The following is a 16,190-nucleotide window of genomic DNA, read 5'->3' as shown; positions in this document are numbered from 1 at the left end:
ATGAACCATCACTGAGGTTAACATCTTCTGGGGAGGCCCTGCTTTCGGTCCCATCTGCTTCGCAAGTGCAGTTGGTGGGGATGAGAGACAGGACCAGAGACAGGACCTTCTCAGTGGTGGCTCCTCGACTCTGGAAGTCTCTCCCCTGTGAGATTAGATCAGCCCTCTTTCTTCTGGCCTTTAGAAGGAGAACAAAGACGAGGTTATGGAACCAAGCTTTTGATTAGTAAAGTTACCAGTACAAGAAGTAAATATGGAATATGTGCAATTGACATTTGGAATGGCCTGATCTACAATTTTGGATCATGTGATTTTAATGTTTTCATGAGGTTGTTGTAGGTTTTTCTGGGTTATATGGCCATGTTCTGGAGGCATTTTCTCCTGACGTTTCACCTGCACCTATGGCAAGCACCTGATGCTTGCCATAGATGCAGGCGAAATGTCAGGAGAAAATGCCTCCAGAACATGGCCATATAACCCGGAAAAACCTACAACAACCCAGTGATTCCAGCCATAAAAGCCTTCGACAATACGTTTTCATGAGGTGTTTTTAATTTTTATGTTTTCATGTTTAAATGTCCTCTTATCCTAGAGTCGATTGTCTGATTGAATTTATGCTTTAGTTATATGTTGTTCAGATTTATGATTTGGTTTTATGTATGCTAGGCATTGAATTTTGCCATTATTTGTTGTAATCCACTTTGAGTCTCCTCAGGGGTTGCGAAAAGCGGTATATAAATAATACAGTAAATAAAGACACAAAAGGGAAGTTGGAAAGAGAAACAGCAGCGCTGGGAGATATTTACAAATTTCATTCCCTTGGCTGAAGGATGAACTGAGATAATGCTTTCCTTCCTTTTTTTAAATTGAATTTTGATTACATTTTCAAAAATTGCAATTTAAATCCAAGAAATGTAAATGCTTTCCTTCCTATACAGTGTTGGGTTGTCTGGCTTGGAAAATTCACCTCTGAACTTGTGTTGTGTTCCAGGGTTTTGCTCAGTCAAATCATCTTTTCCCAGCTGGTCTAGTCATATAGCCTGAATGTTGGAAATGCTGAGATGTTTCTAAAGCAAGAAGATGTCAAGGATAAAAAGAGCAATATTGCTCCAGCTAACATTTCCCAGAGAGATTGATTTTTTCCAAGTGGAGGATAGCATTTTGTTTCATTTTGTTTCCTGAACGCAATGGTCAGGTTGCTAGATAGCATACTCTCTGGCTTCAAGAAGAGCTGGGATTTTTTTTACCGCAAAAAAAATATGTTCTCGACCAGGCATGGGCCAACTTTGGCCCTCCAATTCCCACAAGTCCTAACAACCTCAGGCCCCTTCTTTTTTCCCCCCTTGTTCTTGGTCTTGCAGCTCTTCTGATGTCTGAGGTGGAGTATTCATTGGCCTGGAGAGCCCAGTTGAGATGGTTCAGTTCATCTTGGATACTGCACCTCAGACATCAGAAGAGCTGCAAGACCAAGAACAAGCCACGAGAATAAAGGTGAAGATCCACCCAGAGGAAAAGTGTTCTTGCCATACATCAAGGGAACCACTGATCGCATAGGGAAGCTGATGAGGAAACACAACATACAAACCATCTACAGACCCACCAAGAAAATCCAACAAATGCTACGTTCAGCAAAGGACAAGAGGGATCCTCTCACTTCTGCAGGAGTCTACCGCATACCATGCAGCTGTGGACAAGTCTACAGAGGGACCACCAAACGCAGCGCCCAGACACGAATCAAGGAACACGAAAGGCAGTGCAGACTACTTCAACCAGAGAAGTCAGCCATAGCAGAGCACCTGATGAACCAACCTGGACATAGCATATTATTTGAGAACACAGACATGCTGGACCACTCTCACAACCACCATGTCAGACTACACAGAGAAGCCATTAAAATCCACAAGCATGTGGAGAATTTCAACAGAAAGGAGGAAACCATGAAAATGAACAAAATCTGGCTACCAGTATTAAAAAACTCTAAAATTGCAACAGCACAACAACAGAGAGGAAACAGGCAGGGACATCTAATTACCTCTCAACAAAGGTTTGCTCCAGGCACAGTCAGCCCATTGCATGCTAATCAAGGTGGTCAGTTGAAACATTCACACCTAGCTCCAGCAGAAAAGAGCCCTTTGTCTTACCCTGGTCATTCCAGAGATATATAAACCCTTTTTCCTAGTTCCAACAGACCTCACTACCTCTGAGGATGCTTGCCATAGATGCAGGCAAAACGTCAGGAGAGAATGCCTCTAGACCATGGCCATATAGCCCGAAGAAACCTACAACAACCCAGTGATTCCGGCCATGAAAGCCTTCGACAATACATTGTCACATCAAACACTTCCCTGTGTGATGTATTTTCGAAAGATGCACACAGATCCAAGTCAGGTGGCCTTTTGCAGTTGGCAGATCGTGATTTTGTCAATGTTTATTGTTTCCAAATGCCAGCTGAGATCTTTTGGGATGGCACCCAGTGTGCCCATGACCACTGAGACCACCTGGACTGGTTTATGCCAGAGCCTTTGCAGTTTGATTTTGAAGTCCTGATAACAGCGGAATTTTTCCTGTTGTATTTCCTCAATGCGACTGTCACCGGTATGGCGACATTAAAATTCAAACTTTTTTCTTTTCCACAATCGTCTTGCTGGTGTATTGTCTTTCAAAACTTTGTCAGGCTGGATTTGAAAGTCCCACAGTATTTTTGCATGTTCATTTTCCATTATCTTGGCAAGTTTATGATCCCACCAGTTCTTTACTACTGGCAGGTGGTACTTGTGACATAAGTTCCAATGAATCATTTGGGCCACAGAGTTGTACCTCTGTTTGTAGTCTGTCTGTGTAATTTTCTTGCAGCAGCTGAGGATATGATCAATGATTTCATCAGCTATTATTATTATTATTATATTAATATTATTACTATTGTTATTTTCTTTTTAGCTGGAGAGCTACATCCAGATGAACATGAAGTCAGAAATGGTGCAGATCCAGCAAAATGTGGTGCACAACCAGACGGCCACCATGCTAGAGATTGGCACAAACCTTTTGAATCAAACAGCCGAACAAACCAGGAAACTCACGGATGTGGAGGCCCAAGTAGGTTCCAGAGCAAAAAGGTTGCACTGTAAATTTATTTATTTATTTATTTGGGGGTTCTTTTACCCCGCCCTTCTCACCCCGAAGGGGACTCAGGGCGGCTTACAGGAGCAAGGCACAGTTTGATGCCTGCAACATAAACAATCGTACACAGACTACATCAAATTACAACAATTCGCAGTTGACATACATGCAATATAACCATAAAATCAATAAATCCCAGCATTCCTCACTATTAATTCTGCTGGCTGATGGAGACTGCAGTAGAGACTACACTACACAAGTCCCACTCCTCTTGGCATACAGGAACAATAAATGCCTTCAAGGACCCTTCCACACAGCGATATATCCCAGAATATCAGATAATTCACAATATCTGCTTTGAACTGGTTTATCTGAGTCCACACTGACATATAACCCAGTTCAAAGTGGATTTTATACAGCTGTGTGGAAGGAAACCAGAGTCTAGATCAAAAGTGAGATCTAGTTCCATCACTAATTTTCCCAGCCCCCTCAGGAGATTTCCCAGTCTGTCTGTCCCATCTTTCTGCCTTAGACATTCTTCTTCTTGAAGTGGACCATTAAAAACAAAGTGCCACTAAAGATGAGCTTTCTACATCAAAACTAATGGATTTGCAAGAGGTGGAAGTTTTTCACCAAGTCTGGTTTCAAGCTTTCCAGGACCAGAATGTTGAAGCACTGAATCTTAGGGTGCATCTACATTGTTGAATTAATGTGGTTTGACACCACTTTTACTGCCATGGTTTAATGCTATTGAGTCCTGGAAGTTCTTTGGCATGTAGTTAATGGCTGTAGCTGTTTTGTAGCATGGGCAAGCACTCTGTACATGCTTCTTTGCACATTACACTCAACCTGTCTCAGCGTATTTTCTCATTCTGACTTTACATTTTGTTCCATGCCATATGCAGGTACTAAACCAAACGTCGCGTATTGAGATCCAACTTCTGGAGAACTCTCTGTCCACAAACAAGCTGGAGAAGCAACTCTTGATGCAGACGAATGAAATCCATAAACTCCAGAACCGAAACAGGTAGGCTCTTCTGTGAACCTCATCTAAGTAGCAAGTGGTAATAGTATTCAATTTCGGAGCCTGATCCATCATCTCAGGCCCTACAACTTGCTGCTGTTTCTTGAGACGAGCAGGAAAAATCTCAGGGTGAGAGCATTGCATTGAAATTTATTTACACATTTTACTGTGTATTCTTGCTCTGACAGCCAGCATGGTTTAGCAATTTGAATGTTGGATGAGGACTTTAAAGACCAGGATTCAAATAGTTGTTCAACCATTGAAAACTACGAGATGACATTGGGCAAATCATTGTCTCTAAGCCTGAAAGAACAGCAATGATGACAAATCCCCTCTAACAACTTGTGCCAAGAATATCCCATGATAGGCTCACTTAGGGTCATTGTACATGATTTCAAAGCACACTCAACAACATCTCAGGGCCCTTCGACACAGGCCCTGAAAAGTGTAAGGATAAAAGGGAGGGTGGCTTAAGTGAAGTTTAAGCTAAATAGATGCATTTTAAAATCACAAAACAGCTAATCAGGGCTGTAAACAAATGGAGCCATGGACACAAAGGTGGCTAAATGGAAGCACAATTGGAAAGCAATTACACTGACAACTCACTGCAACCATTTGTTTGTTCTGATGTTTATAAAATTGAACAGAACTTGAATTTACAGGAGGGTGAGGAGCAAGAATAAGAAATCTGATTATGTGCACACCCACATCAGCGCATATAAGGTCCAGCACATCTCAGAGAGTCGACTGGGGGGAAAAACTTAGTCCCAAAGGATTTCCCAGGACTGATAACTCTGTGTTTGGACTTGCAGTCAGGTCCCATGATTTTCTGTCCCACTTCTTTCTGGTACTGTCTGAAAGCTCCCAAAGATGAATTGATGGCACATAAATGTCACATAGGTCCCTTTCAAAGTCTCTATGAACTCATATTCAGTAGCCCCCAGTGGTGCAATGGGTTAAACCCTTGTGCCAGCAGGACTGAAGACCAACAGGTTGGAGGTCCTAAAATAGGGAGATCGTGGATGAGCTCCATCTGTCAGCTCTAGCTCCCATGTGGGGACATGAGAAAAGCCTTCCACAAGGATTGTAAAAACAACAAAACATCCGGGTGTCCCCTTGGCAACATCCTTTCAGGTGGCCAATTCTCTCACACCAGAAGCGACCTACAGTTTCTCAAGTCACTCCTGATATGGAAAAAAACCCCTAAAAACTCATAGTTACTCTCAGTATTTCACTGGCATACACTTCTGTGGCAAAATACTTATGAATTAGACTTGAGCCTGGACACTATCCAAAAACACTCACAGAGTGCTAATTCCACATTAACTGATGTGGCTTTCTCCTATGGAATCTTGCAAAGTGCAGTTTGGAGAGAGGTCATTCCAGTTGGAAGCTCTAGTGCGTCAGCATACTACCAATCCCAGGATTGTATAGGATGGTGATTAAAGTGGAATCATAGCACTATAATTGTGTCATGTGATTGTCTCCTTTCTATTCTCAGCCTGTTAGAAACACGGGTCCAGCAGATGGAGACGAAGCACCTGATGGAGCTGGAGGGGATCCGGAAGGAGAAAGAGCAGCTGCAGGAGCTGGTGAGCCGCCAAAGTGACACCATTGAGGGCCTGGAGATGTCCTTGCAGGCTGCCAACAGCAACGCCAGCCTGCTCCATCATCAGCAGTTGCAGCTCCTGGAGTCTGTCCAGAATTTGGTCCAGCTGGTCTCCCAAGGCAAAGGTGAGCTTAGGGTCACAGGAAGAAGTCCAAGACAGACTCAGATGATGTTGTAGAAGGACTTCTTTCATTTGGGGATTTTGAAAGATGTTCATGGAAATGACAGGCGCCAGCATCACTAGGGCTGGTATCAACTATAGCAGTAACTCATGGTGTCCAATGTAAGGAGTAAGAAAGGAGTAGCTCTCTTGTTGAGAGTCACAGATGCTAAGGGTGAAAAGGCAGTCTCCAGTGGTGATGCTATTAGTAGGACTGAAATATCAGCCCTACTGTATCTTCCCAGTTGGGATGCAAATCTAGGATGAGCCCTGAAGCTGAGCAGGAAGACAAAGAACCCATCTACACTGGCCATTTAAAGTAGTTTCCAACCAGTATTGAACAAAGTGGTTTCACTGTGTAAATCAGAGGTTCTCAACCTTCCTAATGCCACAACCCCTTAATACAGTTCCTCATGTTGTGGTGACCCCCAACCATAACATTATTTTCTTTGCTACTTCATAACAGTAATTTTGCTAATGTTAGGAATTGTCATGCAAATATCTGATATGTAGGATGTATTTTCCTTTACTGGACCAAATTGGCACAAGTACCCAATACTCCCAAATTTGAACACTGGTGAGGTTGGAGTGGAGGATTGACTTTGTCATTTGGGAGTTGTAGTTGCTGGAATTTATAGTTAACCTACAATCAAAGATCCTTCTGAACTCCACAATGGAACTGAACCAAACTTGGCACATAGAACTCCCATGATCAACAGAAAATACTGGTAGGGTTTGGTGGGCATTGACCTTGCTCTTGGAGTTGTAGTTCACCTACATTCAGAGAACACTGTGGACTCAAACAATGATAGATCAGGACCAAACGTGGCACAGATACTCAATATGCCCAAATGTCAACACTGGTAGAGTTTGGGGAAAATAGACCTTGACATTTGGGATTTGTAGTTCTTGGATATATAGTTCACCTACAATCAAAGCGCATTCTGAACCCCACCAACAATAGAATTTGGCCAAGCTTCCCACACTGAACCCCCATGACCAACAGAAAATACTATCTTTTCTGATAGTCTTTGGAGACCCCTCTGACATCCCCTTGTGACCCCACCCCCAGGGGTCCTGAACCACAGGTTGAGAAACGCTGGTGTAGATGATTACATAGGAATTCCTGGAACCAGTTTGAGGAAAGGATGGTGATGACACAAACCACAGAGCACTTGGCCACATTAAGCAGGTTCTTTCATACGCTTATGTGGAAATTCATTGCCTGGCCACTTCAGTTGGAAGCTAGCTTCAAACTGCATTAAATGGTCAGTGTAGATAGGACCAAAGAGGCAGCAAACAATAACTGTGGCCAAAGTGCAGCATTGATTTCAGTCCAATCTACTCACAGTATTGGTCAAGTTAGTAAGCATTATTTCAGGCATCGGTATTTTACTGGAATTCAGATCTACAAAGAAAAAGACAAAGTGTCCATAAGCAATATCTAATGCATCCATGGTGATCCTTATTTAATGTATATGTGGCTTGCACAGAATATATAATGAGATTGCTTGTTGTTTACGAGGATGTTCTTAAAGCCTGGCACTGTAGCCAATACCATAACATCAGATGGGGTGGCCCTGGGCACATGATATTGCATTTATGGCATTTCTAGCATAGAATGTGTCCAGAGGAGGGCGACTAAAATGATGAAGGGTCTGGAGAACAAGCCCTATGAAGAGCGGCTTAAAGAGCTGGGCATGTTTAGCCTGAAGAAGAGAAGGCTGAGCGGAGACATGATAGCCATGTATAAATATGTGAGAGGAAGCCACAGGGAGGAGGGAGCAAGCTTGTTTTCTGCTGCCCTGGAGACTAGGACGCAGAACAATGGCTTCAAACTACAAGAGAGGAGATTCCATCTGAACATGAGGAAGAACTTCCTGACTGTGAGAGCTGTTCAGCAGTGGAACTCTCTGCCCCGGAGTGTGGTGGAGGCTTCTTTTTTGGAGGTTTTTAAACAGAGGCTGGATGGCCATCTGTCAGGGGTGCTTTGAATGCAATATTCCTGCTTCTTGGCAGGGGGTTGGACTGGATGGCTCATGAGGTCTCTTCCAACTCTTTGATTCTATGATTCTATAGCACAAATGGCAGAGAATAGCAAAACAGTACAAGCCATATGTGAGATGTTAGCTATTCGCAAAAATGAAGTTAATCAGGCTAATTACAAGAGATCAGCAGAATGTGTAATTCTTAGTTTACGACAACAGTTCTTCTCTTTGGTACTGCTGCAACCTGTGAAAGCAATCAGCAACATCATCCATAATCTTTGCATACCATGGGGCTGTATTTATTACCTCTCTGAAGCATCTTACAGTGTAAATGCACCCTTAGAGAGTTCTTGAACTACAGTTCAGGGGAAAGTACTTAAGGAGAAGAATTGCATTCCTTGAAGTAGCAAAAGGGTTATTTAGGATTGTCTTTCATGTTCCAGTTCCTCCTAAGAAAGAGACCCGGATGTTTCAGGATTGCATGGAAATCCTCCAGTCTGGAATGAACCGCAGTGGGGTCTACACCCTCCATATCAACAATATGACTGAACCCAAAAAGGTCAGTAAATGAACGCAAAAGAAGGGAGGTGTCAGCTTTGTTTCATAAAATTAGGTCTGCTGTTTCCATCCAAATTCTTTTAAGTGGCTTGGATTGAAATGACCCTAATACTTCTGTGGCCCCATCATTGTTTATGTTGCCACAGAGAAAAACGAAGAGATTTGGGACTAATACTGGATTCTAAATGCCCTAAAGGCACCAGACTCCCTCTGATCTTGGAAGCTTAGCAAGGTCAGTCATGATTAGCACTTGTTGGAGGTGATGATTATGTGGATGTTTCCTTTTTCTTCTTCCACAGACCTATTGTGACATGGAGACAGACGGCGGTGGATGGATTGTGATCCAACACAGAGTCAATGGCAGCATCAGTTTCCAAAAGAGCTGGAAAGAGTACAAACAGGTTTGGGTCCACCTTAAACTTGTCACATTATTTATTTATTTATTTGAAACACAACAAGAATAGTACACAGCAGACAAGATCACTATGTTGGCTGTTGTATTGTATCATACATACACTTTCCAAGTGTCTAAGACAACCATTATTATTATTATTATTATTATTATTATGTTAATGTTTATGTTTATGTTTATTTATACCCTGCTTTTTCACTCCACAAGGAGACTCAAAGTTGACCTCTAATTCTTTCACTCTCTTAAAATAGTTATTATTTATTCGTTTTAATATTGACAATCAAATCAAGAATCAAATGCAAAGTAGGAAAACAAAAACAAGGATGAGGAATAAAATAAGCACATATAAAATAGTCTCTCTCAGCTTCAGAGAAAGGCAATAGTAAACCGCTTCTGAATCCATCTTGCCAGCGAGATCTAGTGACTGTGTGGCTGCACCTACACTGTAGAAGTAATGGAGTTTGACAACACTAACTGGCACGTCTCAATGCTTTGGAATCCTGGGAGATGTAGTTCGGTAAGGCATTAGCACTCTTGCACAGAGAAGGTTAAAAGTATAATTTCCAGGATCCTATAGAATTGAGCCATGGCAGTGAAAGTGGTGTCAAACCACATTAATTCTGCAGTTTGAATGCATCCTGTGTGTCAACAGAAGGTACATGTGAGAGTAGGTCTGAATGCCCAGATCTTATCTGATCTTGGAAAACAAGCCCAATCAGATATAGTTAATACTAGGACAGGAGACTGCCAATGAATTCCTGGTGCTGAAGGCTATATTTCAGAGGAAGGAACTGGCAAAATCACCTCTGAATCTTCCTTGCCTTATGGGGTCACCATAAGGCCCCCAGTGGCACAACAGTTTAAAACTCTGAGCTGCTGAACTTGCTGACCGAAAGGCTGGCGGTTCGAATCTGGGGAGTGGGATGAGCTCCTGCTGTTAGGTCCAGCTTCTGCCAACCTAGCAGTTTGAAAACATGCAAATGTGAACAGATCAATAGGTGGGTTGTTGTAGGTTTTTTTGGGCTATATGACCATGGTCTAGAGGCATTCTCTCCTGACGTTTCGCCTGCATTTATGGCAAGCATCCTCATTACCTCTGAGGATGCTTGCCATAGATGCAGGTGAAACGTCAGGAGAGAATGCCTCTAGACCATGGCCATATAGCCCGAAAAAACCTACAACAACCCAGTGATTCCGGCCATGAAAGCCCTCGACAATAGATCAATAGGTACCACTTCTGCGTGAAGGTAACGGTGCTCCTTGCAGTCATGTTGGCCACATGACCTTGGAGGCATCTACAGCCAACACCAGCTCTTTGGCTTAGAAATGGAAATATGTACCAACCCCCAGGGTTGGACACGATTAGAAAATGTCAGGGGAAACCTTTATCTTACACCATAAGTCAACAGGTACTTGAAGGCCCAAAACAGGAGGTGAATTCAGCCTTAGAAGTCAGGAAAGTGTTTTAGCTCTCCTTCCCAGAACATCGAACCCTTCCCTGAGTACTTGTGTTTCCCTCTCTCTTAGGGCTTTGGGGATCCTGCAGGAGAGTATTGGCTGGGGAACGAAGCAGTCCATCTCTTGACCAACCAAGCTGCCTTTTCTCTGAGGGTGGATCTCCTGGACTGGGAGGGACATCGTGCTTATGCCTTGTATGAGAAGTTCCAGCTTGGGGGCGAGAAGCAACGGTACAGGTGAGAAAGCATCTTGGCTAGCCATACACAGGTTAGACATGTATAAGTTGACCTAGTGTATTGTCAGTGTATTGTACAAACTTTACAGCTTCTTCTTCCTCACTACTCACAGCAGCAATTCTCCAACACACTCTCAAAATCACCATCTAATGTGTGCCTTAATTTTGGAGAAGTAATTTAGCCCAAAAAGGTGAGCAGGAGAATCAAGTAAATATGATAGTAGTTCATACACTGACAACCAGGTCCTGGAAGCTAAGTAGGATCGACACAAGTTAGTACTTGGATGAGAGACTGCCAATGAACCCCAGGTGCCCTAGGTTATATTTCTGAAGGAGTTGACAAAAACCACCTCTTTGTTTAAAGAAATGCTCTTAAATTTACAGGGTTGTCCTAAGTTGACAAGCAACTTGAAGGCACGCATAAACATTCCACTTTTCAGCTGTGAAATGTTAGAAGGTGTGTGGTCAACTGACAGCTCGCCAGAGTTAGAATTTCCAGGTTGGATCCCAGACAAGTAAATTTGATCTTCAACAAACCTCAGAGCAGAGAAAGGTGTTCTAATCCTCCACCAAGACATCCTCCCTCGCTTTTCAAACCAAAACTGTTAGCCAGAGATCTCATCCCAAGACAGTTCCAGTCTTGCTGGTGGAAAGGAGGCCAAGAGAGGGCACAAAGAGTGTCCACAGAAACAACAGAAGAGCTGGGTGGTCCTTTGCACCATCTCCTTCTTGTCCCCAAGGGTGGGGCCATGTTGGGAAGAAAGATACATTTTAAAAATACTCAAGTAATCTCCCCATTCCATGAATTTCATGCTTCTCCTCCTGGCCTTTGTTCTCCAGGCTATTCTTGAAAGGCTACCGGGGCACGGCTGGGCAGCAGAGTGGCTTGCCCCTCCAAGGCACCGGCTTCAGCACTCGAGATGCAGACAATGACAACTGTATGTGCAAATGTGCCCAGATGCTGTCTGGAGGTGAGTATGGCCTCAACCTTGGCAACTCTGGGAGGAGAGGAGGAGGAGGAGAAGAGGGCAGGGCTTATGAGTTTGGGCACTGACTATTTTAAAGCAAGGGAACAGATAAGTCCCTTGCTGAAACGGATTCACTGGGCTACCAGTTGGTTTTCAGGCATGATCCACAATAACTGGATTGGAAATGTAAGCTCTATATGGTAGTCCCCCTTTATCCACAGGTAATATGTTCCAAGGCCTTCAGTGTATGCCAGAAACCATGTAGAGTGCCAAATCCTATACAGTCAGCCCTCTGTATCCAATGGATTTTGCACCCATGGATTCACTGTATATGGCTTGAAAGCACTAACCAACCTTTATTTTGCCATTTTATAGAAGGGATGCCATTTTACTGTGCTATGATATATCATGGGACTTAGTGCCCATCTGCACTGCCATATAATGCAGTTTGAAACTGCATTTTTTTTGGTCGTGTCAGGAGCGACCTGAGAAACTGCAAGTTGCTTCTGGTGTGAGAGAATTGACCGTCTGCAAGCACATTGCCCAGGGGACACCCAGATGATTTGATGTTTTTATCATCCTTGTGGGAGGCTTCTCTCATGTCCCCGCATGAGGAGCTGGAGCTGATAGAGGGAGCTCATCCGCCTCCCCCTGGATTTGAACTTGCGACCTGTCGGTCTTCAGTCCTACCGGCACAGGGGTTTAACCCACTGCACCACCAGGGGCTCCTTGAACTGCATTATATGGTTAGTATGGACTTATATAATCCAGTTCAATTGAGTTAAACTGCAATATGGGTCTACACTGACCATATAATGCAGTTCCAAATCCCAGTGAATGCCAATTGCTCACTGCAGCCACTTCTATGCTGCCATATAATCCAGATTAACAAAGTGAATGCACCACATTATATTCATTGAACTGGATTATATGAGTCTACACTGCCATATAATCCAGCTCAAAGCAGATTATCTGGATTTTATATGGCAGTGTAGATAGGGCCTGTAACTACTATATGTTTCCCCCGTTTTGGAAAAAAATCACATTATCTCCGTCTCAGAGGAACACAATAACAAACTCCACCTGAAGTAATCTTGCTAGGAAAACCCCATGATAGGGTCACCATAAACTGGGAATGACTTGAAGGTATTTGCACAACAACAAAAGCATGTTGTTTTTTCTATACATACATACATACATACATACATACATATATACATACTAGGCTTGTTTGATAAAAAAAATGGTTCAAAACTCGTTTCGGATGTAGGGTACGCTGGTGGTTCAATTCTAAAGTCAATTCTGATTTTCACAGAAAAAAAATGTTCAAAACTTTTCAAAACTTCCGAGACTTCTGAATCCTTCCTTAAGGGTTTGAAAGTGTTATTTCCTGTTTCATTGGGTGGTCCTTACTTTGAAAGTAGTTGTTTTACTCCAGAAGCTGGGAGGGAGGAAAGCAAAGGGAGGAAATTCATCCACTCTGGTTTAAAATGGCTTCCCAGGCTTGAGACAGAAGTGGGAGAAGAGGAAAGAGAGGAAATTCATCCACTCTGGTTTAAAATGGCTTCCCAGACTTGAGACAGAAGTGGGGGGAGAGGAAAGGGAGGAAATTCATCCACTCTGATTTAAAATGGCTTCCCAGTCTTGAGAGAGAAGTGGGGGGAGAGGAAAGGGAGGAAATTCATCCACTTTGGTTTAAAATGGCTTCCCAGGCTTGAGACAGAAGTAGGGGGAAGAGGAAAGGGAGGAAATTCATCCACTCTGGTTTAAAATGGCTTCCCAGGCTTGAGACAAAAGTGGAGGGAGAGGAAAGGGAGGAAATTCATCCACTCTGGTTTGAAACAGCTTCCCAGGCTTGAGCCGAGGCCAGGGACCAGAAGCGGGGAAAAACTGAATAATTTCCGACTCACTCACTTCTTCATAACAGAAACGGCAGAAAAAGCTTCAGAAGGGCAAAGGGACTTCTGGTTTCCTTAAAAACTTCAAAATTGCTTCAAAAAGCAAATCTTTTTGAACTTATTCCGAATTAAGATGATTCCGACCAGACCAAACCATGCCTAATACATACCTATGATAAAGTTTCATTTATAAATTTGGAGAAGGCAAGCTTGTTTTCTGCTGCTCTAGAGACTGGGACACAATAGAGGAATAGATTCAAAATGCAGGGAAAGAGATTCCATGTAAGAACTTCTGATGGTCAAAGCTGTTTGATATTGGACTCAGAGTCTGATCAAGTCTCTTTCTCTGAAGGTTTCTAAGCAGAGGCTAGGTGGCCATCTGTCAGGAGGGCTTGGATTGTTTGGCAGAAGGGGGTTGGACTAGACGGCCATTGTGGCTCTTCCGTCTCTATGATTATCTTCCTCCCTGACTTCTAAACCTTCTGCCTCCAGGTTGGTGGTTTGATGCCTGCGGCCTCTCGAATCTGAACGGCATCTATTACCCAGCCAGGCACAACATCCGGAAACTGAACGGGATCCGATGGCATTACTTCCAGGGACCGGGATATTCGCTGAAAAGCACGCGGATGATGATCCGGCCTTTGAGTGGCCGCGAAGCAGTGTAGCAGAAGGTGGCTGGGACACCATTTCTCTGGACCAACAAGGATGCTCCTAGATGGATAACGAAGGGTCTTCTATCCTAGACTTGTGGCAACGGAGCAATGGCAGACTTTCTGGGAATGATGTCCCTTGTGAAAAGTGATCAGGAATTCATCAAAGATGCAAGCATCAAATCTTGCCTTTCTGATAACAAATGGAAGCTTTCAGAGGTATCTTAGGATACCAATGAAAAGAAGAAAGGACTCTTGCATATGTTAATGCTTGTCCTTTGGGGGAAATATATGCCATTTTTAGTCGTATAGTTGGACTTCTTTTCCTCCAGTTCTCTCCTGGATTGGAGGGTGTTTGTTTGGATTTTAAGTCATGTACCATCACTGCTACAGTTCATAACATATGGAAATCTTATAGTGTATGCTACATCCTTTTTGGCACATTTATGCTCGAGGAATGTGTTGGCGAACATGGACAAAGCCTGAAAGTGTTAGATATTCAGAATGGTTGTACTACAGGTTAGTGCATCCATTTGGTTGGCGTTGACATTTATTCTTTCCCCTAAAAGAGCCAAACTGCTTGCCATTTCCCTATTACTGGCCAGTGGCCATTGTTCCAAGGACTAGACTCATTTATGGCAATGGACATGTAAGGAAGCCATTTCGAGGCTGGTGTAGAATAGTAACCATTCTCTGTGACGTTGCTAGTTTGCATTCTGCTTTTAATAGAGAAGGGGAAAGAGAAGTAAAGTTTTCTTATTGTTGTCTCTAGTGGTTCTTCTCTCCTTCGTGTGTTCCTTGCTGAGCTTTCCAAAACAAGGGTTTCTAGAATCTGAATGTGGTAAGAGTGGAAGCTTTTGCCCATTGGGTTTAAGCATTCAGCTACTGTTGGTCCTCCACATTTGTAGATTTGATTAATTATGGAATATAAGTAAAGATAAAGGTTTTCCCTTGACATTAAGTCCAGTCGTGTCCGACTCTGGGGGTTGGAGCTCCTCTCCATTTCTAAGCCGAAGATCCGGCATTGTCCAGACACCTCCAAATTCATGTGGCCAGCATAAATGCGTGGAGCGCCGTTGCCTTCCCACTGGAGCAGTACCTATTGCTCTACTCACATTTGAATGTTTTTGAACTGCTAGGTTGGCAGAAAATTAAGGAATATGGTCTTGCTAAAATGTATTGGTTCTCCATTATGACTTTGTGGTCAACATCTGTGGGACACCCTCTATAGCAGTGGTTCCTGAGCCACCAGTGGTCTGCAAGAACTAAAATAGGGTCCATGGCTTCACAATTATTACTTCGTTTCAATATTTATTATTATTATTTATTTAAAACTTTTATATCCCGATTTTCTCACCTCCGTAGAGGGACTCCGTAGAGGGACTATGGCTTACAGCAAGGATTCAATGCTAATAATACAAGTTAAAGCATCATACAACAATACAAGATTAAAATACATATAGATAAAATACATATATACCAAATCGTCAAGGTAAAATCATGTTCAACTCAGTCCACATATGTAGCCACTCACTTTGGTCTGTAACCAGTCTCAGCCATTATTCTGGGAATGCTTTGTTCCATAACCAGGATTTCACTAGCCTCCTGAACGACAAGAGGGAGGGGGCAGATTTAATCTCACTCAGGATAGAGTTCCATAGTCAAGGGGCCATCACAGAGAAGGCCTTGTCTCTCGTTTCCACCAAATGCACTTGCCAAAGTGGTGGGACTGAGAGCAGGGCCTCTCCGGAAGATCAATGAGAGTGACTGTTCTCACAAAACCCTCTTATAGTGCTGAGGCTTCTTAAATATGGTTTACTGTGGGTGAGCAGATGGCAACTACTGGGTGGCATATGTTCTATATTAGAAACTAGAGCTGATGTGGTCTGTCCAATGCAATTTTCTGAATCTGCACCCCAAATAACCAAACCGAATCTAAAATTGACAAAAACTGATTCATAACCCATTTGGTACTAGTGATCCTAATGGTTCTAAAGCCCAATCCTGCCAAGGCACAAGTGTGTGCTTTCAACCTACGCAACCGTGAAGCCAACAGGAAATTGAAAGTCACCTGGGAAAGTCAAGAGATTGAACATGGTTTCCATCCTAAATA

At 43.1% G+C, this 16,190-nt stretch overlaps 1 protein-coding gene across 1 annotated transcript in view; it reads left to right on the top strand.

Moving 5' to 3' along the window:
• The window catches only part of ANGPT4 (angiopoietin 4), a 49,789-nt gene extending 34,940 nt beyond the window's left edge, over positions 1-14,849 (top strand). The window contains exons 2-9 of the mRNA XM_060771872.2: positions 2,938-3,093; positions 4,023-4,144; positions 5,643-5,875; positions 8,342-8,457; positions 8,756-8,857; positions 10,396-10,562; positions 11,402-11,532; positions 13,920-14,849. Of these exons, the coding sequence (XP_060627855.2) occupies positions 2,938-3,093; positions 4,023-4,144; positions 5,643-5,875; positions 8,342-8,457; positions 8,756-8,857; positions 10,396-10,562; positions 11,402-11,532; positions 13,920-14,092 (1,200 nt within the window). The 3' untranslated portion in view covers positions 14,093-14,849. The remainder of the gene's footprint in view (positions 1-2,937; positions 3,094-4,022; positions 4,145-5,642; positions 5,876-8,341; positions 8,458-8,755; positions 8,858-10,395; positions 10,563-11,401; positions 11,533-13,919) is intronic.
• The last annotated feature ends 1,341 nt before the right edge of the window (positions 14,850-16,190 follow it).

This window comes from Anolis sagrei, chromosome 4, assembly GCF_037176765.1.
Source record: "Anolis sagrei isolate rAnoSag1 chromosome 4, rAnoSag1.mat, whole genome shotgun sequence".
Classification (NCBI taxonomy): domain Eukaryota; kingdom Metazoa; phylum Chordata; class Lepidosauria; order Squamata; family Dactyloidae; genus Anolis; species Anolis sagrei.
This window is presented reverse-complemented; position numbering and strand designations above follow the sequence as displayed.